Source organism: Talpa europaea, assembly GCF_964194135.1.
Source record: "Talpa europaea genome assembly, chromosome: 12".
NCBI classification, from domain to species: Eukaryota; Metazoa; Chordata; class Mammalia; order Eulipotyphla; family Talpidae; genus Talpa; species Talpa europaea.
Window position 1 is genome coordinate 68,696,450 of NC_140079.1, and position 24,401 is coordinate 68,720,850.

General features: G+C 48.3%; 1 protein-coding gene across 1 annotated transcript in view; it reads left to right on the forward strand.

Annotated features, from left to right (window-relative positions):
* Nucleotides 1-17,737, forward strand: part of UCK2 (uridine-cytidine kinase 2) — a gene marked incomplete at both ends in the record, with an annotated part of 67,573 nt that extends 49,836 nt beyond the window's left edge. Inside the window, 6 exons of the mRNA XM_084251308.1 lie at nt 2,754-2,913; nt 3,660-3,756; nt 5,325-5,467; nt 13,014-13,111; nt 15,038-15,086; nt 17,598-17,737. Of these exons, the coding sequence (XP_084107434.1) occupies nt 2,754-2,913; nt 3,660-3,756; nt 5,325-5,467; nt 13,014-13,111; nt 15,038-15,086; nt 17,598-17,737 (687 nt within the window). The remainder of the gene's footprint in view (nt 1-2,753; nt 2,914-3,659; nt 3,757-5,324; nt 5,468-13,013; nt 13,112-15,037; nt 15,087-17,597) is intronic.
* Between the last annotated feature and the right edge of the window lie 6,664 nt (nt 17,738-24,401).

Here is a 24,401-nt window from a genome sequence, read left to right on the forward strand (position 1 = left end):
CTGGTTCGACAGGTATCTAGATTTTTCCAGGCTCATTCTCAGCAAGTTCCAGGAAGAAGAAAACATTGGAAAAATATGGATGAATCTACATTTTCTTTCCTTGGTCATGCCAGTGGTGCTTTGTCTCTTGAGTCTCCTCCGTTTTAGGACTTTCTCACCACCTTTAGGTTGAGGAAAAAGGAGCCAGGATTGAATGATTGTCAACCAGTCATAAGAGCCAGTTTGCCAGTCTGTGAATGACAGAGCTGTGCCTTACAAGGGTGGTTATGATGGAACATCTGGCCCGGGCTGGGCACCTAATAACCAAACAGTGAAAGTGTTAGCAGCTACCAGTGGTGCTGTGTTTGTAGGAAAGCTCACTACTCAGGTCCTTGAGAACTTAAAACTTGAGGCATGTGGCCATGGAGCAGCAAGGTAGCCACACTTTATTCTTCGTAAAGACTTATGACAAGCATAGTTTCTAGAATCACGCCAACTCTACGCTCATTAACTCAATTTTATTGGCTGTTGTGTAAGTTCCGGCCTAGGTTGTGCTTGGGTAAATGGAGATGATTGTTCAGCTGCAAAAATTGGGCAGTGTAACTTCTTTATGTATTTATTTTTTTTGGTGGTGGCAGGTTTACTATTCTAAAAAGTCATCTAATTTACTAGTAACAGCTGCTGCTGTAGACTTTCACCCTCCTGTAGCCTTAGGATGTAAGAAGTAGGTGGATGGTAGGAAATGAAAGTGTGGGCCTTATGTATATGTATGTTCAAAAAACTTAGATTTTATAAATATAATATAGAGCCTTTGATTCTCTCACAGCATTTCTGCTTTTGAATCTTAAGTCATGTGCAAGTTTTACCTTCCTATGATTTTTTGGGTGGGGCATATTTGCAGTAAGGAAAATGTCAATGACATTTTAAAATGTCATTTAAAATGTAATTTTAAATAGCTTTTCTTAGTTAATATACAGAAATGTCATAAATGTGAAATGAATTGTTTTCAAATCATGCACAATTGAGTAAGGATACTGTTCTTCCAAAGATCCTTATTTGGTTGTGTGTTGCAACTCGTGCAACAGGTTAATTTGTGCAAAATAGTCTGCATTAACTAGTACAACAGGAGTGCCAGGTTTCCCTGTGCTGGGACAAATCAAATGCACAGCTTTATAGGATTGTGACTTTGAAAGGTTTCCTGGTTTTTTCCCCCTGCTAAAATCATTTGGCAAAATAGATTCAATAGGAAGGATTCTAAGACTGAGCTCAAAAAATCTTTATGCCAACTTTTCCATTTTTTGCAATTAGGTCAGCCCAGCAGTTCCTGCAGGAGGCTTCCTTATGGCTTCCAGAGCTTTGTAATATAGACCTGTTTATTTTATAATAAATAATCTTTGTTTTTTAAAAAAGTTATTTAATCCTTTACCGTCTCGGTCTTTTTTTTTTTTTAAGATTTATTTATTTATTTATTTATTTATTTATTTATTTATTTATACATACATACATACATACATACATACATACATATAAGCACTGGGTACAGTCAGAAGCGCGGGAGGGTGAGAGAATTCACCAGAGCCAGAGTGGGGAGCAGAGCAGGCAGAAGGACCGAAGTACACTGCTGAGGGGAGCAGCGGGCGGCAGGAGAGGTCTGTGCGCCATGCAGGACCCTCCTCCAGTGGCCGGGGAGCAGCCGGGGATCGAACCGGCGCTGCAGAGGCTGCGGGCAGCCTCACAACCCAGCGCTCAATCGCTGCGCCACTGGGGAGGCCCGCCCTCTCAGTCTTTTGAGTTCATTTGCTTCATGTGCTTTTATGCTTTTCCTTTTACAAACTATATGACATTCGAGAGGGAAAAACATGGTAGTATATCGTGAAAGTCGACCTCAAACAAAAGCAGTCAGCCATTCCAGCAACAAAATGGCTTATTCACAAACAAAACAGCAGAAGTGGAGAGACCCACTTTCCAAAATTTAAGGTTAACCACCCTTTAAATAACCTCTGTAGAATGCCCCTCAGTTTCACTGGAAGAGCTGTGGGAGCTGGAAGCTCCTGTGGGAGCTGCAGGGCACGTTGAGTCCTGCGTTTGCTGACTTGTGCTCTCTGGGTCGCCGCTAGCCTCCTGACTTCCTTTCGGTGGGGTTCTGAATTTCACCGGTCACAGGTATATTATTACCAACGGAAAACAGAGCTTGTAGGTTTGAGTTCACTTGGGACTGGCCTCCCCAAGTTGAGGTGTTGGTGATGTTTGTGTCCCATGTCATCTGAAAGTGATGGCACACCTGTGAAAAGGCCTCCTGGTTTACCTTGAAGCGGAGTCCCTCGCCTGTGGCTTTTATTGCATTGCTGCGAATATGTGCAGGGGCTGGGGCATGTCTCCTGGGAGCACAGGGGCCCTTCCATCTGCCAGCACACCATCAAGGTGCTCTCTCCACTCTGCTGCCTTGTTTATCAGGGTGCAAGCGGGGTGGAATAAATCAGTGCTACCTTTTTTTGGTGGCTTTAGAAAAGGCTTTACAGAAAAGGAAGCAGAAATTGCTGTTTCCTCCCCCTGCACTCATTGTAGATACCTGAGGGTATTAAGGAAGGAGGGAGCAGGAGATGGGACCCCCCACACTTGCCTCTCAGCAGGTGTATCTTCTTCCCTTTGCCTTCTAACCCATCATAGAAGATGGTAGCCTTTGGGTGCTTTTTTCCAAAGATCTGGCTTAGGGTGTGGGCATCAGCTGAGTGGCTCTACATTTCCATTGACTCTTCAGTATTCTGTTTCTACAGTCTTCCGTCTGTGCTAAGATCGTGCAGCTGCTGGGGCAGAATGAGGTGGACTGTCGCCAGAAGAAGGTGGTCATCCTGAGCCAGGATAGCTTCTACCGTGTCCTCACTTCAGAGCAGAAGGCCAAAGCCCTGAAGGGCCAGTTCAATTTCGATCACCCGGGTGAGTTTGGGGGAGCATAAGGGGTGTGTGTGCTGGTTTAAGGAGGAATTGCTTAGCCTCTCTGAGTGTTTCTCATTTATAAAAGGAGGACTGAGAGCTACCTTGCAGGTTGATGGTGGGGCTTACACAAAAGAAGGAATCTTGAAAGACATTATGTATGTAGCACATAATGCTGATCTGGCCTGTGTCTGAACAAGGGTAGCTCTGCATGAGCCTGTTACTCGAGATCGACTGGGCAATACTGGTTCTTCTGCTTCCTCTCATCTGAAGCAGCCACATCACACCCTCCCACCACCCTACATGTGTGCACATGGCCTGGATGTGAACCTCAGCGACCAGTGGGAAGGGACGTGGAGAGTCCCCGATGCCTGATTTGTGCCCCGATCTTACTGATCAGCCTGCTGCCCCTTAGATGATTTGTTTCTTATCATTGTTAGAATGGAAACCTGTTGGTATGGTGCCCATGGTACTCTTGTCATGAGTGGGCTTTCCATGCTAATGAATGCCAGTTCCCAGGGCTTGGAGTTGTGAGGTCAAAGGCCAGGGAGGCACCATCAAGGAAGAAGAAATGACATCCTCCTAGCAGAATTCACTTCCCGTTTTGACATCGGGAGCTTGCATTCTGCTTTGGGTTGAAATCTAGCTGTGGGACTGGTGATGTGAAAAATGAAATGTATCTGTGAGCATGATTCTTAGGAGAAAGTGTGTAAAAATGAAGAAACAGTCAACAGTTTGATTTCCTTCAGATGCCTTTGACAACGAACTCATCTTCAAAACACTCAAAGAAATCACCGAAGGGAAGACAGTCGAGATTCCTGTATACGACTTTGTCTCCCATTCTCGGTGAGTAAGTGACCCCAGGCCATGGATTGCTCCTCGCTGCTCCCTTTTTCTCAGCTTCAGACCCCTTCCTATCCCTTGCCTAAAGACACCTTAGTGGCAGCAGTGAGCACCCTGAGTGCCTGGGTTGGGGAATTCATCCAGGCGCTTCCCAGAACAGCCGAGTCATCTCATGTCCTTAACACTAGAAGACTAAAAAATAGGCTTATGGATTTGGGCCGGGGTGGGTGGGTTGGGGGGACTGCACATTGGTCCTGATCCACCTCCCTGAGCTGTTGTTTCTGGAAGAAAATCTAAGGGGGTGGGAGGAGAAAAGGCAGGAAGAACAAAGAAAAACGCTCTCTCTGCTCTCCTGCACCTTGCCCAGAGGAGTGGGGTGCTGATGTCACCAGAGACCAGACGCAAGGCAGCCTGGCACGCACACTCTGTGTCCCAGCAGGGCCCGCCCCTCCGCTGGCCTGAGGCTCTGCCTCTGCGGGCTCATTGTCCCACTTACCCAGTGATCCTCTTCTCTGGCCGCTTTGCTTCTGACCTCTTCCAGTGTGGTTCCTTATCCTAAACCACAATGGGCACCCTGTTTTCTGGAAGCTCACACCTTCCTAGACTGGTGTTTCTCAACCCTCGTTGCTCACTAGGAAAACCTGGGGGGCATTTTAAAAATAACAATGCGTTTGTTCCATATTGCAATAATGAAGTTTGTGCCTTCCAAGGGTAGGGTCCAGGGAGAAGCTCCCCAGGTAACTCTGTGTTGGAGTCACAGCACAGCATCTCTTACCAGCCTGGCCTTTTTTTTTGGCTTGCTCTGTCCCATATTCTGCCACCTGGGAGGTGACCCCAAGCAGCACCCGCCTGAGAATTTAGACAGGAGTCCAAGGGCCCCAGCTAGTCAGGAGGTGGAGTGTTCACAGGAGGGGCATTGGAATGGTGCCCTGCTCAGTGGGCAGCTAATGGGCAAACCCATTGTCTTATGGAACTTGGGGGAAACAAACAAACAAACCACACAGTTGTACAGGGTTTTCTAGCCAGTGCCAGCTTGTGGGAGAGTCGGGCAGATGAACTGAAGGCTGTCACCTCTGTGTAAACACTTTGTCCTCTCCACCCTTTTCCTCTTCTGAGACTTTCCCCCCTCCTTCTCTCCTTCCAGTTGCTTCAGGATTGGGGAAGCAGGTGGGGATGTTGAGAGAAGACTGAGTTTTTGTTTCTGAAAGTTCAATGTTAGGGTCCACAAATACCCAACATGAGGGAATTCTCCAGATGCCTGTGGAGATAAAAAGAAGTCACATCTGCTTTGGTCTATCTTGAGTCCTCGTTCAGCAGCAGATTTTTTATTCCAAGGGGAAGGACCCTCTGATTTGGTTTTATGGTGTAAACTCAGGAGAACTACTCAAAGGAGGTGGTCCCATTTGGGGTCTTCTTGTAGGGGTTCCAGGGCTCTTCACAGCTATACTGGCTAAACCCCTAGTCCTCCCTGTATGTCTGAGGGCAGGACCCCGACTTCCAGCCAGGCGCCCAAATCCGTTCTCCCCTCCCGCTATGCTTAGCTTGCCCTGTTTCTGCTCTGTGCCTCGTAGGAAGGAGGAGACAGTCACTGTTTACCCTGCCGACGTGGTGCTTTTCGAGGGGATCCTGGCCTTCTATTCCCAGGAGGTGCGAGACCTGTTCCAGATGAAGCTTTTTGTTGACACAGATGCGGACACTCGCCTCTCCCGTAGAGGTACGTCCTAAAGCCTTCAGGCCTGCTGGCCACCAAGACAGGCCCCTGCCCTTCTGGAGTCTGAAGGCCAAGCCTTCCCTGAGGTGGCTGTGTGGCCATAGGCCCTGCCCGGCTGCGTCGATTCAGCTCTGGGCTGTCCTGCTGTCTAAACGCTTGGTGACATTTGAAAAGGGATTAGTCATTTGCTGTTTTGGATGAAGGAAGGCTTGTGTAAGGTCATGGAGATGGAATCAGAAGTTTATGTTCTGGTTTTGCCGGGAAAAAGTTTGGTTAAATGCCCATTTCCTTATGATTTTTCCATAGTCATCACTGTCAAGATGGAAACTAATTGTGGGACATCTGGGGGCAGGAACCCCCATGCCTGCAGCGCTGGGCTCTTCATCCCACCAGCCTGCTTCTCTCTAGCCCTTTATTTTCCAGCAGTCTCTGGGAGGTGTGTCACTCTTTCCAGACAGCTGGAAAGCAAGGCCTTTTCCCTCTGCAGGCCTGATTAGGTACCTGCATGTGTCTCGTCCCCAACAGAACTGGCCATCAGCTGGGGAGCTGAGCCTGTGGATTTAGTTCCATAGGATATTGCATAGAGAGTTTGCTCCCACTAGAGACACCAGGAACTTTCATGGAGGAAGTGGGGCTCGGGATGTGGCTGTTGGGCAGGGCGATGACCAAAGAAAGGTACCAGAGTCAACCAAGGAAGGTATTGGGTGCAGCTGTAGACAACTTGTCTTGTTCTGGAATCTATAGAGGGTTGTAGAGAGACATTGGAAAGCTGCTTGTGGAAGGTTGTGGGGACTGAGTTTTCTGATTTGGTTCTTATAGACAAGGGAGAGCCTCCCTAGGATTTTGAGTTAGCCCAGTGACCTGGCCAGAGCTCTCTGGACAATTGTTCTAACACAGGAGATGTAAGTGGAGATGAGACAAGGGTTTGAAGACTGTTTCGTGGGTAGGGCATTCAGTAGTGGAGGGGCATGGGTGGGGGGTGATGGAGAATTGGGGAGACACAAAAAAGGTATTAGATTTGGAATTGACAAGGCCCAGCCAGGGCAGAAGGCAAGGATGACTGAAGAGAGGGTTGAAGGTGATGAAGGCTTTGAGTGTGCAAGAGCAGCGAGGCGTAGGCAAGGGCCAGTGAATCAGCTCCTAATCACGGCACATCATTGGCAGATTAAAAGTTTGTCAGCTCCAGCCCAGAGACTTCTGATCTCAAAGTCTGTGAAATTTTCATGAAACACATTAGTAGTTTCACGGCAATTCATGACAGTCATTGCAAGGACTTGACAAGAAACCTGTAGAATATAAAGAAATGAGTTGCTAGGCTTTTACCCTTTCAGGCAGTCACAGGATCTGCCCACTCTCTCTTTTTTTTTTTATAAGATTTATTTATTTATTTATACATGCACTGGGTACAGTCAGAAGCACGGGAGGGTGAGAGAATTCACCAGAGCCAGAGCAGGGAGCAGAGCAGGCAGAAGGACCGAAGTACACTGCTGAGGGGAGCAGCGGGCGGCAGGAGAGGTTTGCGTGCCACGTGGGACCCTCGCCGGTGGCCGGGGATCAAACTGGTGCTGCAGAGGCTGCCGACAGCTTCGCAACCCAACGTTCAACCGCTGTGCCACCAGGGGAGGCCCTGCCCACTCTTTTAACAGCTGGGGATACCCTTCTGCTCAGGTGGGCTGAGAAGGGAAACATAAGGGGAGTGGGAGACCCAGCCAGCAGCTCTCTGACCTCCAGACCTAGGTTTCTTTATAGGTAATAAGAGGGAGATAAGCCTGGTTTGTAGGGTGTGACTAGCCAGGCGAGAATTGCCTGTTCTTTCTTGATAATTGAGGCCTGAGTCTGACAGTCCTCAAGCATCTACCCCCAGGGCCTGGCTTGTCACTGCAGCGCACAGCCCAGGTCCTTTGTTGGGTGATCTGCCCCACGTCCTTACTAGCTGACCAAGTTAGGGAGGAGCCTGATGTGTTGAGGGAAACATATTGGAGTCCCATAAACTGGGCTTAACTCCTGCCTTGGTGAAACCTGGTAGTGTATGATCTGGGGCAATTTTGTTTTAACCTCTTGGCATTCATTTGACCACCCAATGAGCAGTACTCCCAGCATCATGGTTGCAGTTGGAAGTAAGGCATTAGGAGGTAAGGCAGTTGAGGTACGGCCTGGTGGGGCTTGGTCCATAGATGATGAGGTGGCAGATCAGAAATCCTCTTCACCTACAGTGGGAGACAACTTGTTTTGTTCTGTCTCCCAGAGTTTTTGGAGAGCTTCTGAGTGGTTCTAGGCTGGTCACATCCTTGGGAGCTGGTGATGCCGGCAGACACCATCTTTAGTCCAGCTGCCAGTACTAAAGTCCCAGGGGATGCAGTAGTGCCTGAGGGCAGAGAACACAAGATACTGTGTGGTAGCAGTGTCCCTGGAAATCATATCTTCTCAGCCTCTAATTCCAACAGCTAATCACGGTATAGGTTCAACCGACGTCTCTCGGGCCAGAGGCGAGTAGGGGAAGGACTAGAGGTGATGGTGACCCTCTCAGGGGCTTCCCAGGTCTGCTCTGCACTTCTCCCTTCCTCTTACAGATCTCCTGTCTTCTTGCGTCACCCACTGGCAAGTCACTTTCTTGGACTTGTGGGACTTTCCCACATGTGATTTCTGCCAATGCATTCTTTGTCCACTTTGGACAGAGACCATGCCTGGCGTGTGCTTTGTGGCATGGGTTAGTCAGGAGCGGCTGTTGTGTGAGGACATTCCTGGGGACTTGAGTTGTTCAGCTCCATGGTTTTGCTCATTTGTGTGCCATGCTGGCTGGACTTTGACCCTCACATTCCAAGTTGATGGGTTGCCTGGGGAATCATGTGGCCCTGAGAGAAGTATCTCCTTCCCATGGGTAGATGTGTTTGTAGGGATTGGTTTCCTTCCAGCAGTGCCTTTGCCTTCCCCTCTGTTGTGTACCTTAACCCCTTCTTGAACTCAGAGACCAGGAAGAACCAGGAGAGGGACCAGGACTGCGGACAGCAAGTCTTCCTTGTGATTCTGTGTCTGGTTCACGTGGTGTCAGGGCTGAGGTGGATCCTGACTAGCCCATCTGTTCTTTTTCACGGAGTTGCATTTCTGCAGCTAATCTTGAAAATGAATTGACTAAGAATCGTCTTTATTCCTGGTCCTTCTAAAATTTGTTCTTGGCTTTGGCTGCCAGGAAAGAGCACTCGTGGATTTGGGAAGGCTGCAGGGGAAGGTCGAGAAGGAAAGGTGGTGGACATGTAGCTTCTTGCCCTTTTACTCGCCTTTGAAAGGGCCTTTCTGGGCCAAGCAAATGTGCTGGGGTCAGAGGGATGATGAGGGAGCCAGTTTTGGTCCCTGGAGTTTCTGGTTAGTGCTGAGACCTTGATCTGACTCAGCCCTCTGCTTGGCCTTGTTTCCTGACTGCGCCTGAGGAGCTGGGCGTGTCAGCCCTGAGCTGGCCAGCCATGTGTTAGCCTTGGCTTACAGAGAGGGTCCTGGTCTGTTTAAGGGGATAACTCTGGGGAAGGCTCTTGGGCAGCAGAGGTAGCAAGGCCTTTGATTCTGCATATTCCTAATGTCTGGCCACATCTCCTCCATTTCCAGGGTGGAAACTGTAGGATGGCTCCTCCCAGTCTTCCCTGTTTCTCCCTCTGCTCTGTCTTTCTCTGGGCTTATGTCTTGCCATGCCCTCCCGCACCATACCCTCACTCCCAATCTGCAGGACTGGGCCCCTCCTGCTGCTCCAGCTCTGGTTTCCTTGTTCTCTCCTGTGGCTTCTGTTGTCTTTGCAATTCTCATTGAAACACAGGTTTCCCAGCACAACTGTGTGCCTCCCACTGTGCTCAATTTTATGTGCAAATACACCTGGGAGATTACTGCAGGATTGGTTCCAGACCACTGCAATAAAGTGAGCATCTCAGTTAAATGAGTCACACAAATATTTTGCTTTCCCACATAAAGCTTCTGTTTATACTATACTGCAGTCCATTAAGCTTTACTTTGTAAAAAATGCAGTTATCTGTGAAGCACAGTGATGTGAGGTCTGCCTGTGCACCTCCCTGTATTCCTCAGTGACAATTTCATGAGAAAGACACTAATGTCCCTAGTTTATATTTAAGGACATGGAGAGTCAAAACAGTAAAATGACTTGTCTAGTCACAGAGGTAGGAAGGGGTGGGGTCAGGATTTAAATCCAGGTCAGTTTGACTCCAGGACCACAGTGGCTCTTGTTCACTAGTGGCAGCCCTGTCTTTACCCTCTCTGACCCTACCACCTTCTGCTCTCCTGGATGTGATACAGGGGGCACTATAACTGGCCAAGGACACGTTTGAGTTTATCACCAGTGCATACAATTGTAAGACTACTAATACTAAGGTCCAGAGAACAACAATGGGATTTATTTAACCAACCAGGGAAAAACAAAGAGTTTCTGAGGCCAAAAAAGGCCATTTAACTCACCTGAAGCAGTGTTCAATGTTTTCAAGTCCTAAACAAAAGCAGCTAAGATGGTGTCTTCCCACCACTGAGGATGCAGAGTTCCTCTCCCGAACAATAGGCCACGTGCCCAAGATGGCATCTTCCTCCTACTGTGGATCTGAAGCATGTGGTAGCTGGACTATAGGCCATGTTCCAACTTAGGAAGACAACAGAAGACACACAGGACATGTTCCTGGAACTGCCAAGATGCCCCAGCATATTACCAGACAGGTGACACTCAAAACAGTAGCTGCAGTGGCTGAATAACCTGACAATAGACCACACTCACTCAGCGAGGGGCCCAGCTCTAGGTATTCGTCTTTTCTGCCAAGTCTGTAACAGCAGCAAAACCAGAAACAGTTTTAGTTGTTTGGTTAATTGCAAAGCCTCTGAACTTTTCCTCTCTGAGGTTGGCTGCTAGAGACTTCCACCTTCAGAGGCCCATAGCAGCCTCCTGGAAGATCGGCAGAATCCCAAGTGATGAAAGCTCCAACACTGAATCCTCAAACACCGAATCCTGAACACTCAGTAGTCCTTGGCTGCTTCTGCAGTCCCTTATATTTCTTTTCAGTTGCTCTACCCCCAAATTCCATACTTTTTTGGCATTTTCCCTGTGGCTGTCTATCCTCACCAGCAACCCCCCTCCAGGGGGCACCACCTGTGGCAGTCTTTGGCTTCAGCCACCAGTTACAGATGTAGCAGGTGAAGCTGTCAGGTCTGCTAGGTCTGGGGCTGAAGTGGGGGCCAGAGCCTGGGCTGAGTACAGCAGGAGCACTCCAAGCATGTGTGTGTGTGTTTATGGGGTGTATGGGTTTGTGCTGGGGGAAGGAGAGAGGTCCCAAAGTGTCAAGCCTTTGGCAGTTGTGTGAAAGGTGTGCCTTTGTAGGACTTGAAATAAAAGTACAGCTGCCTGAGTGCAGGTGTGTGTATGTTTTCCTCCCAGCTCTGATACCCTTTTGATCTGGCTTCCTTTTTTCTGTGGAATTTCTCTGGAGAATTGAAGGCTAGACTAGGTGTGTGTTTTGGCCAAGTTGAACTGGGAAGCTCCATGTGCCATGGTTCTGGAAGCTTCTGAGGTGAACCACAGGGCAGGGGTTGGGGCTTCTTAACCCGGTCTCCTTGGTAGGGTGATTGGGTAGGTACCTGTGTCAGATGCCTGAGAGGACCTTGTCCTGGCTGGGGAAGGCACCATGTGAGTTTGGGTGGGTGGGAGGAGGGGTTGTGGGGCCTTCCAGACATTTTATTTCCAGTGCTCATGTGGACAAAAACTCCTTGTCAACCATTGGGCCCTCATAGAACAGCCTGGTGGTGGTAGCAGTAGTGCCTGACTTCAACATTGCAGACTTTATCTTGACCTTTATCTTGACCTGGATGAGAACCGCCCTTCTTGCCTGTCCCGGCCCGAGGAGGTGCGGGTATGTGTGTGCAGGTGTGTATGCCCATGTGTGTTTGGTGGGCATCCTTGTGTGTGTGTGTGGAAATAGAATTACTTTGCATCCTAACTTTCCAGAAATGCACTCGCAAGTATTGCATAGGTGTCTTTAGAGTGTGTTGCCTGAAATGGTACACAGCGAGACCATTAGAAGTGATTGTAAGTGGATATGATCTCTTCTTGGGATGGAGTGAAAGATTTAACAGCTTATGATAATAAGATTTAACATGATAATTTGTTCAGAGGGACTGTTTGGAGGAATCTCCTTCCAAACAGACAGTGAGTTTGAGGAAACTGAGACCTAGGATGTTGGTGGAGAGCAACAGAATGGGATTGCAGTCTTGGACCAGCAGACTGTTTTCCATTTTGGGCCCAAAGATGCTATTAAAAAAGGTGTTTGGGCTCCCTGGTGGCGCAGTAGGTTGAGCACTGCACTGTGAAGCTGTCCGCAGCCTCTGCAGCGCCGGTTTGATTCCCAGCTGGCCATTCCCACATGGCATGGCAGACCTCTCCTGTCTTGCCTGCTGCTCCCCTCAGCAGTGTATTTCATCAATCTGTCTGTTCTGTTCCCCACTCTGTCTCGTAAATCCTCTCACCCTCCCGCGCATCTGGCCTGTACCCGGGTTCTTGTACAAATAAATAAATGCTTTTTTATAAAAGATTTATTTATTTATACAAGCACTGGGTACAGTCAGAAGTGCGAGAGGGTGAGAGAATTCACCAGAGCCAGAGTGGGGAACAGAACAGGCAGACTGATGAAGTACACTGCTGAGGGGAGCAGTGGGCGCGACAGGAGAGGTCTGCGTGCCATGTGGGACCCTCGCTGGCGGCCAGGGATCGAACCAGTGCTGCAGAGGCTGCGGGCAGCTTCACAACCCAGCGCTCAACCACTGCGCCACCAGGGGAGGCCCCCAAATAAATAAATCTTAAGAAAAAAAAAAAGGTGTTTGAAGGTCCCTTAATAACACTATACAGGAGGAAGGAAGCAGAAGATGGTATCTTTGGTCAGTCTGGGCTACTTTCACCCCTTCAGTGCTGTTCCCTAAACCATGGTTTTCTCATCTTTCACTAAATGGTTTTCTAATGTAAACCTCTGGGTTGAAGTAAGCAGACACGCTGACCCTGGGAACCACTGGCTGAGAGGGGCTGAGGTGTGGGCGGGGCATGTGTGATGAGGTGTTAACACTGTTGCTAAGTTGCTGGACTAAGGAGCACAGGTAAGTCAGTGCCAAGGGATGAGGACCAAGGTGAGCAGAGGCCACCTGTCCGCTTTGCCACCACCTGACCAGGCCTCGTCTGCTTCCTTTAGCACCTTCCCAGGACTGTCCTGCTATTTATTTGTTCACACTGACGTTTCAATTCTGTCAGATGTTGCTAGAAATAAAGACTGGTGGCCTCAGCTCGCTAGCCTTTGGCACCAGGGAGCATTTTTGTCATGGCAGACTTTGACTGTAATAGGACACAGAAATATAACTTGTTTTTCCCAATGCTGCTGCCACTGACTTGCTCTTAATGGTCCCCTGGGAACCCAGCTTGGGGCTCAACCAGCAACACGGTGGCGCCCTCGCACGCCCCGGCTGCCTCACACGGGTGAACAGTGTTGGCTCATACGCCGTTTCTTGATTCCTGTTTTTTCTTCTCTTACAGTATTAAGGGACATCAGCGAAAGAGGGAGAGACCTCGAGCAGATTTTATCTCAGTACATTACTTTCGTCAAGCCTGCCTTTGAGGAATTCTGCTTGCCAGTGAGTTTTGTTCTCATTGGATTTAGAATTTAAAATGGACTTGTACAAAGGAAGGGGTGGATGTTAGCACGATTCCCCAACTGGAATCTCATTCTCCCTGAGAGCTCCTCCATGCCAAAGTCCTAAGAAAGGGCAGCTTTGAGTGCTTTGTCTCTTACTCTGCTGAGTTAGTTCTCCGGAAGCTCCAGCCTGCTGATTCCAGAGACTTGGCCATCTGTCTGTCTCCCAGGGGTCTCGATGTGGGAGTGTAGGCAGGGAGGTCTCTGCTACAGGTATCCCTCTGACTCTCTTCTGCCACTCCAAAGAACCCAGTTTAAAGCTGTCTTTTGGCCCCTGTATAAGCTCCCATTTGGAAAGTGTCCCCACTGGAATAAAGTTCTGTACTTCTGCCCTGGCACAGGCTTACCAGTCCTACCCCTGGCAGCTGGGAATTCTCCAGTGAGGTGGCTCTCAGAAAAGGCAGATCAGGACACAGAGAATTCTCGCTATTTAGCAAATGGCCCTCAATTCTGGAACACCCTCTGCTCCCTGGGGAAAGACTTAAAGGGAGAACCTCCAGGGACAGAGGTGTGGAGGGGGGACACCATGGGAGACAGCCTGGCTTGGGAAGTGAGGCCCCTAACTTTCTGCTCTATGTCTTCTCCAGGTTGTCCAAACCCTGGCTCAACTCCCTGTGGATTTTTATGATTAAGTCGGGAGGAGTGGAGGTGTGGGGTGTGATAGGGCATTGAGAAAAATTGAGAGTGAGACCAAGTGTGAGGATTTCACAGCTTCTCCTAATAATTAACTTTCTTAACTCTTTTCCTGGATATTGTGATCTCAGATGATCTTTGTTTCTTTAAGTCTGTTAGTAGGTTTTGCGTCAAACCAGACCTGACTTTTGTGTCAGGTTGGAGATAGGCCGACTTTCTGAGTCAGCCTGAGTAACCTGGATGCCCTATTCCTTGCCTTGTGGATGATTAGGTTACGAGATCAGGTTTCTGGGAAGAGGGCAGAGGAGGAGGGCAGAGCTGGGAAATCCTATCCCTCTATCTGAGGATCTCTCTTCCCCTTCTTCACTTTATAAGGAGAACACAAAGGAGACTTAACTGTTGGACATGCATTAAGGCTCACTGCCAGTTTTCTGCTGCTGAACTGAATTGTGGGTTTCAAAATCCTGCACATTTTTAGGCTGGTTTTTCCTTCTCTCCACTATCCAGCCACACTGTGGTCAGGGAAGATCAGCTCATTCCCATGTAAGCCTGGAAACTGGGCCCACTCAGTTGTCTGCCTAGATCAAGTTGGGTTTGTGCCCCAACACTGACATGTCACATTTCAACAGATGTGGCGTGGAAGCCGCAGAGTAAAGAGGCCGGCACTGAAGACGCTGTTTATGTGGTCTTCTGGAAACGTATTGTGTGCCATTAGGTCATTGGGAAAATGGTCCACACAAAAGCTCAGTAAATTAAAAAAAAAAAAAAAAAAAAAGATTATATCTAATTGTGGTCTTTAAAAAAGAATTACTGTAATAACAGAGCCAATGGAAAAACAGCCATTGACGGGAATTGCTCATTCTGGGTTTCTGCCCTTGCATAGAAAGACTGTGTGTAGAACTCCAAGGCCAACCGCTCCTCTTTTAAGTTGGGGTTTTTCTAATTCATACTTTTCCTACTGGGGAAGAGGCAGTTACATAATGGGTTTCAAAGACCATGTTCTCTAAGGTCATAAACTTAAGGAATATTAAATGTTAATAATGTGGATTCAAGGAAAAGATGATTCATTGTAATTCAGATAATCTGGATTAAAAAATATGTCTCCAAAGCCTCAAGCTGTTGCCCTCTGGGTTCATGGTGAGGCTAGTCCCTTTCCTGGTTCCCTCCAAGAGGGCCTGGGGCCAGTTTCTCCCTGACCACCTCATTAACACATGGTCAATATCTTTCTCCACAGACAAAGAAGTATGCTGACGTGATCATTCCTAGAGGTGCAGATAATATAGGTGAGTCCTCAGTGGGTGTTGAGTCGTGGGCATAGCCTTTATCCTTTGTCAGTCTTACTCTGGGGTGGGACTTGGTGACCAAAGTCCCACCTGAAGGGAATTTCTGCCTACATGTCTGGCCTTGGGAACAGGCTTCTGTGCTATGTATGGTGTGTATGTGTGTGTGCCTACCAGTATAGGCGCGAACCTGAACTTCTCTAGCAGAAATCAGAGGCTCTAGATTGCCCTCTGCTGTTATGCCCATTCATGACACCTGGAGACCATGTGTTTGTGGCCATCTTTAACAAACAGGGATTTACTTTGTAATCTAATTTACGTAGTCTTCCATTAAGGTAACCCTTCCTAAAGGAAGCTGGTTGCTGTCAGTGTGCAATTATTTGTTTGTTTGGACTTGTCTAGGTAGTATGGCTATCTCTGCTTTTAGGCGCAATGCAGAGTAGTACGACTGTCTCTGCATTTAGGTACAATAAGGGCAGATTGATTTGTAAGAAAACCTATCTTAGTTTTCTTTATAATTGTTTTGATTTTCTTCCTTTTAAAAAGGTTTTTTTGTTTGTTTGTTTGCTGTTCCAAGGGGAGTCTATTACAGCGATGAATATTTAATTTTTTTTTAAAAAATGGGCATTTTCACAATAATCACAATGTAATCATCAAATACAGGAATGATATTGTCATTTATTTATTTATTTCTAACGATTTATTTATTTATACAAGCACTGGGGTACAGGCCAGAGGTGTGGGAAGGTGAGAGAATTCATCAGAGACAGAGCAGGGAGCATAACAGGCAGAAGGACTGAAATATACTGCTGAAGTGAGCCATGGGTGAGACAGGAGAGGTCTGCTGTGCCATGTGGGTATCTCCCTGGCCAGCCACGAATAGAACCAGTGCTGCAGAGGCTGCAGACAGCCTCACAGCGCTGTGCTCAACCTGCCGCGCCGCCGGGGAGGCCCCTGTTGTCATTTATTTTAACCTGGAGTTCTAGCCCTGTTTGTCTTTGTTTTTCGTGACACTGATAATTTTGACACATGCAGGCTAAGTTAACACAATTTGGAGGATTGGGCTCAGTTTACACAATTTGGGTAATTTGGCCCAGTTCACACAATTCGTTGGGTTGGGCTCACTTTACACAATTTGGAGGTTTGTGTACAATCTGTAGGACTGGGCTCAGTTTGCACAATTTGAAGGATTGGGCTCATTTTACACAAGTTGGATGATTGGACTATTCACAAAATGTGGAGTATTATGCTCTGTTTTCAGAGTATGGAGTAGTGGGCTTAGTTACATGGTGTGTCTATTTGGGCTCAATTTATGTAGTTTGTCTAAGTTGGGTTCTGTTACACAGTCTTTTTAAAAAAAATTATTTATGCATACAAAAACTGGGGTAGAGGCCAGAGGTGCGGGGGATGAGGAATCACCAGAGACAGCGGGGAACAGAACAGGCAGATCTACTGAAATACACTGCTGAGGGGAGCAGCGGGCAAGTCAGGAGAGGTCTGCTGTGCCATATGGGTTAGCTCTCTGCCTGGGGACCGAATTCATGTCACAGTGGCTGGCAACAGCTTGATAACGCTGAGACTTTAACCCCTGCACCACCAGGGATGCCCCCATTACACAGACTTAAGACTTGAGTTCGGTTTATACAATCTGTTGGATGCTGTGGACAAGGTGTCATGTCGTCTTCTTTATGCATCACCTCAGAGAGCACTTGTTTATTACACTTTTGGTGATGATAACCTGAATCATTAGCTGAGGGTATATAGTTTCTTTCTTTTTTTCCTCTTTTTTCTTTTTTTAAAAAGATTTATTTATGTATACAAGAACTGGGGTACAGGCCTGATGTGCAGGGGTGAGAGGATTCACCAGAGACAGAGTATGGAATAGAACAGGCAGATCTACTGAAATACACTGCTGAGGGGAGCAGCGGGTGAGTCAGGAGAGGTCTGCTGCGCCATGTGGGTAGCTCCCTGCCCGGGGATTGAACTTGTGGTGCAGTGGCTGCAGCTAGCTTCATAGGTTGTATCTTAACCCCTTGCACCACCAGGGAGGACCTATATAGTGTATTTCTAATGCAAAGAAAAGAGTCTCATTTCATTGCCTTTAGAGAAAGCCCTTCGTGGGTTCACTCTAGGTGGGATGGTAAGGTGGTAGGTCCCAAATGGAAGGTAACTGATGGATGGGGTCAGAATGGAAGCTCGTGCCATCAAACCTATAGAATTTGATTGGTTGCTTTTATCCTATCATAGAATTGCTCCTCTGATTGCAAGCCCAGTCATTAAGTGTTCAATGTGTCTGACTTACTCTTAGAACTTCTTTCTTGTGAGGCAGGTCATGTGCGCCCCCCTGGAGTCAGGGTGAGGTTGAGTGGCTGCTGACAAGTACCAGAACCAAGTTCCCTGGAAGGGGCTTCTGCCCTTCCACCCAGACAGACATAGCCTTGTACATGTGTTCTAAACCATCCAACCCCGCCCGCCCTGCATATGCCTAACCCTCTGCTGGTCTCTGCCCCACAGTGGCCATCAACCTCATCGTCCAGCATATCCAGGACATCCTGAATGGAGGGCTCTCCAAACGGCAGATGAATGGCTACCTCAATGGCTACACCCCTTCTCGCAAGAGACAGGCCTCAGAGTCCAGCAGCCGGCCTCATTGACCCCGCCTTCAGACCCCGACTCCTATCTCCATGAGACAGGAGGAAGGGTCAGGAGGCGCTGTTCATCTGTATATACCGTTTCCTATATGACATACTGTATGTAAGAGAACACCATGAAGATGAAATGCCTTTGACCTTTTTCTTTCCTTTTTTTGTACTTTGGAACAGCAAAACTGAACTTGACCCTGAGCTTAAATGACAAACTGTGCCAACTAAACTACTGGTAATGCCTAATAATGACTCCAACGTGTAACCAGTTATAAATACATATACATACATACATACATACATACATATATATATATATATATATATAAAAGGATTTATTTTTGTGTAAATGTACAAATACTGTAAAGCTTTGCTGTAAGTATTTTACAGGAGGACCTGTACTTGAGGGTTTTGGAACTGGAGCTGAAGTTTCACCAAGGGGGATTTGCCTGCTGTGTTCCAGGTGGGCCAGGCCCCGGCGTCCGTGTGGGAGATGGGGAGTGGAGGAGAGGCGCGTCTCTCGTTGCTCTGAGTATATATGGAACTCGATGGGAATGGAGTTTGAAACCTTTGATTGCCTCCCCTGTCAGATGCCTCCTTTTTGTTGCTGGAGCTTAATGATATGTCGATGAGAAATTCTCTTTTCTTTTCTTTGAGTTGAAATTAGGCAAGACCTCAATTCAAAACTCAAACTCAGGGAAGAGGCCCACTGAAGAAAACAAGCCATCTGTGTTTTCTTCTTCCCCTGCCCCCCATCTCTGGCTTCTTGGGTAGCTCAGAGACTGCTTCCTTGCTCAGCTGCCTCACAACCTTCCCAAGAAGTTGGAGCTGCCTGGCCCTCTCTGCTTGCGTGGCAGGGATCTGATGGGTTCCTTCCTGGTAGGATGGGTGAGAAGGGCTGGCACTGTGCCTGCTGCAGTGTCTCCTCTTGCCTCCCAAGGAAGTTACTGAGCTTATTCCTTGGACTTTGTCCCAGATGGTGGGGTGCAGGGATAGCCCTGTGCAGTCTGGGCTTTGCTTGAGGACTTTTGCTAACCAACAGTTTGCAGCCCCTTACAGGAGGCGAGAGAGCTCTACCCATATAGGGCCAGTACTTTTGGTCACCAATACATGGGGTTCTGCAGCAGATGAGGATGGCATGTACCTTTCATCAGGGATTCTTACTGCCGGCATTGCAGCTGGGAGGATTTACTTATTACAAGACCACCAAGGGGACGCTAGGACTGCGGCGCAGGTCAGGAGGAAAGAGGAAATAGTGTTTATGTTGTGAGTACTCAAATTGGAGTCTTCATTTGAAAACATTTGGAATTCCAACTTTTCCAAGGGCTTCATCTTGGGGATACTTCTTTATTTGGATTCCTGAAGCTTCTTGGTGGAGGAAATGGGATCAAGTGGGTTCATGGAGATGTGATTGTAGCATCCTAAAGCCTCAGCTTTTAACTGCAGAAGAGCCTCAATTTTTTCATGTCACTGCTGACCAGATGCTTGGTGCATAATTCCATTCTGACCACAACTGCCTGAAACATTCTGGGGCGCCCTACTCCCTCCCTTGCTTTCAGAGCCCATTGGAGCCATTCAGGTCCATCTGACTCTTGCTCTGGGTCACATCAAATTGTCCCTTGAGACTTAGCACCATCCTGTTAGATTCCTTTTCAGGACTCAACTCTAAATCTTTTCTGCTGTTTGCAAAAATCAAACTTAGTCCCCAGTGGTGCTTGGCCACCCAAGGCAACCCAGGAGTCGATGCTGCGGGCTTACAAGGTGCCCACTTTTGTAACCACTGCCTGGTTACCAGGTGCCCACTTTGAAAGCTGGTACTCCCCAGATGGAAAAGTTCTAGAATGTGTGATTCTGAATCAATATTTACTATCTTTCTAGCCACGCCTTGTATCGTTCTGAGCTGCAGGGTGGACAGCAGACTGGGTTTGCTTCCTGAGGAGTCGGGGCCTCTCACCTCCTGTCTGACCTCAGGGGCAGCGTATCGCTGTCCAGGAGAGCGTTTCAGTGGGTAGCACGCTCAACTTTACTTGAAGCTCCCAGGTGCCAAACCATTTAGTGCCTTGGCTGACTATCCCACTGCCTTGGAAGATGGATTCTTTTCATCTCTGAGCCTTGACTTACTTAACCGCCCTCACCTACCTGTGGTGTTGGGACCAAGCCTCCAGGGTCTCTGAGAATAGCCCAGTCTTAGGTCAGAAACTCCCACCCTTCGTGGCAGTAAAACCATCACCAACTCTTGACTTGACTGGGGTTCCTGGGCCGCGCTCTCTAGGCAGTGCCGACAGCTCCCCTGATCCTGTGACACTATGTCTGGGGCACCATAGAGTATGCCCCTCGATGGTGACCCCAGCATTTAGCCAACTGAGTATCCAAACTTGAACTTCTATGTGACCAATCTGGACTTACTATTTTAAGAGCCACTGAATCTCTGATTCTACTGGATAGTTGGGGGTAGAATCACTGGGCAGAAACCATGACTTGCAGAGCAGGCACTCTGCTGTGCAGGGAGGAGATACCTGAGCAGAGTGGGGTTGTGTTGGCTGTGTGTGCTTGGGAGTCCCTTGGCTTCAGAGCTGCCCCGTGGTGCTTGCTTCCCCCTCCTTGCCCTGCTACTGTCCATGGACCAAGTGTTCAGAAAACAAGCATCGTGTCGTGGGAGGGCCTGGGGCACTCTCCTTCAAGCCAGTGGAGCTTCTGCTTACCTGGATTTCCTGCTCTTCAGTGGTCCCCACCCAGCACGAGTAGAGGTGAGGGTCTGTATACGGAAGATGCAGTGTCACCTCCTCAGTGTCCTCTGCTTGGGAGTGGATGGGTCAGCCCTGGAAGAAGAGGTGTTTAGGACAAGGTTGCTGACAAGCAGGGGGAGGAGGGCAGGGCAGGGCTCTCGTTCACTCTTCAGAGGTCACTATCTTTCAGCAAATCCTCTGTTCTTGACTACTCAGCTCTCACGCAGAGGCTGGCTTCCTGCCTCTCCTGGGCTGGACACTGGGTGCTTGTCTCCATGCCTAGGGAGTGTTGGCAGTCTCCTTAGCTCATTAGATTGGGCTGAAGGCTTGCCTGCTCCCTGAAGCAGCTGGCAAGCAGGAGGTGCAGGAGTCCAACTGTTTACTTTGCCCCCTGCTCCTGTGCAGCTCCTGGATTTAGAAGCCTTGACCCATGCTGGTGCCCAAGACTGTTGGAGGGCAGTAGTAGCATCGTGCAGACAGATAATTTGCTCTCGCCCAGGTAGGCTGGGGTGGGTGCCGCCTCACAGGGAGGCTATGCTTCTGGGAAGACCTCTTCACCCTGTAATTAGGGTGCTGCCAGAGAGACAGTCTTGGCATCAGCTAACGCAAAGGTGAGAACAGGCTGGGAAAATCACTTGGTGGGGGACTCCATTCAGTGTCCCCTTTGATCTGTGTCTCTGGGTGTCACTGCCTCCTGGGGCTGCTGACTAGACTCACAGGCCACCTCCTCTGCTCAGAGGTAGTGAGTGCCTCGCATGTCCTGCTCGGGAGTGGGTTGAGGAGCTCAATCCAGACTTTGGCTTTGTTCCCTTTCAGATGCTTGCTCTGCCCCCTTCTCTTTCTCCCATCCCACTGTATTGTTAGTCGTTATAAAAATGACAACATATCATGTAATTTGCTGTAAATAAAGGTGTAACAAAAAGAACCAGCTCTTGCCTTTTTTTTTTTGGTGGTATTCAAGCTGGAGTAGCCACCGAGGCCGTGGGAGGGTGGTGCTTCGCATTTGCAGAGTGGATAAGGTGACACAGCCTGCTGTCACCAAGCCTCACAGGCCTGGCTGTGTCCCAGACCTTGCTGGCCTCCGGTCCTGGAGAGAGACGTGCGCTTGTGCGTGTCTCCTGCATCCCTGGCACCTGGACAAAGTTACCTGGGCTGGTCTGGCTTGCTCTCAAGAATGCCATAGGGTTTGTATGTCATCAGATTATGCAAACTCATTACCTCCCTGGGCCAACCCCACATTAGAAACCCAAACAAAACCTAAATAATTTGTGGGCTGGGGGCGGGGGAAGTTCACACCATGAACAATTTCAGATGAATACACATGCGTTTGGGTGTGTTACTCAGAATGAATCTAATAGTCTTACCAACCTGGAGAGATGTTCTTGTATCTCCCTATATTTCTCTCCCAGTTTTTCAAAGACCGAGGTCACTCATCAAGGATGTTAACACTATTGGCTGTTGTGCTCTTCATAACCCCTACCTGTTTCTCATCCCTTCACCCCCTGCCTCCTGGGTGCCCTCATTCATGTGAGCACGAGCTCTTAGGGCTAGGGCGGCTGCTTCACTTGCAGATGCAAACACACTTTAAAGTTCAGCAGAGCCATGGGCACTATGGTTTAAGTGACGAAGGCTGCTGTGTTACAGTGACCCTTCGGGTGCTGGAAGAGCTGGTATTAATCCAGCATGACTGCCTCTGGCAGATGAAGACACCGTGAGAGGCGGTGACTGTTCTCACTCCTCCCGTCCCTGGTGCTCCACCTCTGGAGTTTGAGGCCTTGGAACTCAGCTCACTTTTCAGAACTTAGCTTTGCTCCTCAGTTGTCACTGGAGGGAGAGTGTTGCAGATCTTGGGAGCTCTATCTGCCTGGCCTCCCACCCTCTTGCCACCACATGTGAGCCAACCTCCCACCCTTGTTTGGCCAGTGTTGCTTTAGTCCAGCCCTATGCAGAGGAGAGGAAACCTGATAGGACAAGCTTCAAGATTTTTTAAAAAAATTTATGCATACGAGAACTGGGGTACAGGCCAGAGTTACAGGGGCTTAGGGTGGCTGGTGAGAGGATTCACCAGAGACACAGTGGGGAGCAGATCTACTGAAATCCACTGCTGAGGGGAGTGGTGGGTGAGACAGGAGAGGTCTGCTGCGCCATGTGGGTAACTCCCTGGCTGGGGATTGGTGCTGCAGTAGTTGCGGACAGCTTCATAGTGCTGCGCCACCAGGGAGGCCTAAGCTTCAAGATTTTAAAGAGAGCCTGGGAGGAGACCTGGGATGTGGGGAAGCTCACTAGGAGAAGGAACCAGGGAAATGGATTTCTATTTTCTGGTGCTGGCAGCTGTTCTCATAATTATTTTGAGGTGTAGCATTAGATCATTTTCTAAAACAGAATGAAGTAAACCCATTTGCTAAAACATAAACTGCCTGTGTGAGAGAGAACATGCACATGCGCTTATACAAGTTGTAGCCCAAACTTTGGGCTGAGATCCTCCATTTCTAGACTTCCTGTCAATCCCGGCTCCTGCACTGTGTGAGCTCTGAGGTGGGAGCAGGGTGGAGGGGAGTGAGGAATACTCTGTGTAGTACACAGTAATTTCAAATGGATCCTGAAATCTAACGGTGTGTTTCTGAGGACCTCAAAATAGTCTTAGCACCACAATCAAGGCCTGAGAGGGCATGTTATCTCGTTCTGTTGTGAAGGTCATCTGTGGGGCAGACCACTGTTGAGGGGTGCTGGGAGTACTCAGTGGGACAGAGGACCCTGTGCCTGCTGCCCCTCTTTGGGTGGCACCTCCCAGATGCCTCCACCTGCCCTTCCTGTCCTCCACTTCCCAGGATGTGCTGGTTCTCCGGCTGATGAAATGCCCTTGCCTTTCTTGGTTAGGATTTTTTTTAAAAAGATTGATTTATTCATGCATACAAGAACTGGGTACAGGCCAGAGGTGTGAGGGGTGAGAGGATTCACCACAGAGTGGGGAGCAGATCAGGCAGATCTACTGAAATACACTGCTGAGGGGAGCCTCGGGTGAGACAGGAGAGGTCTGCTGCGCCATGTGGATTGCCTCCCTGTGGATTGCCTCCCTGGCAGGGGACCGAATTCGTGCTGCTGTGGACAGCTTCATAGTGCTGACACTTAACCCCTTGTGCCACCAGGGAGGCCCTCGGTTAGGATTTTTAACCTTTCATTGTTCCATGGGCCCCCCAGCGTTCTGCAGCCTAAAGCCCTCTGCTCAGAATAACGATGTAAATACATGAATTTGTAGCCAAAACACATCAAAAGAAGTAAATTATTCTGCAGCACAGTTACCAAATATGCAAAGAAATCTGTGAAAGTATAATATATTGTATTTTATTAACACATCAAATAACAAGACTCAGTGGCAGGTCTAATCACTACAACTGTAGCAGTGATGAACCTAAGTGGTATTTTGAATCATGAAACTATCATATTATGAAAATAACTGATTTCTATTGCTGACAATTTCAGCTGATATTCCTGCAGTTTGTTACCTACCTTCATATTGAAGGGAATGCTAAATTTCAGTTAGAGGCCGGTGAAAGTAAAGATAGGAAATTTAAAGTGTTTAGGTCACCTGAGTTCTGTCAGGCTTCTGTTTTAAATCTTCAGGTCAAGAACCCTGGTCTATATTCGAGTCAATCTGAAAAACAAAAACAAAACAAAACAACTCCCCCCCCCCCAAAATAGTGATCCCAACAACAAAATGGATTTATTTGGAAACAGCAGAAGAGGGCAGGCAGTATGGGTTTCATGGTGAGACCCCTGTGTATGTCCCAAATCCGAGGCTAACGGTACAGGCCAGACAGAGAGGCCCTGTCTTTGTTTTCTTATATGTTCATGGGCATTAAGCAGGATTTTTTTTTTTATTTAACCTAGAATTTCTAATTATTTTGTAATAGAGGGACTTTTGTATATCTGACCCCTGATAGTGAAAAATA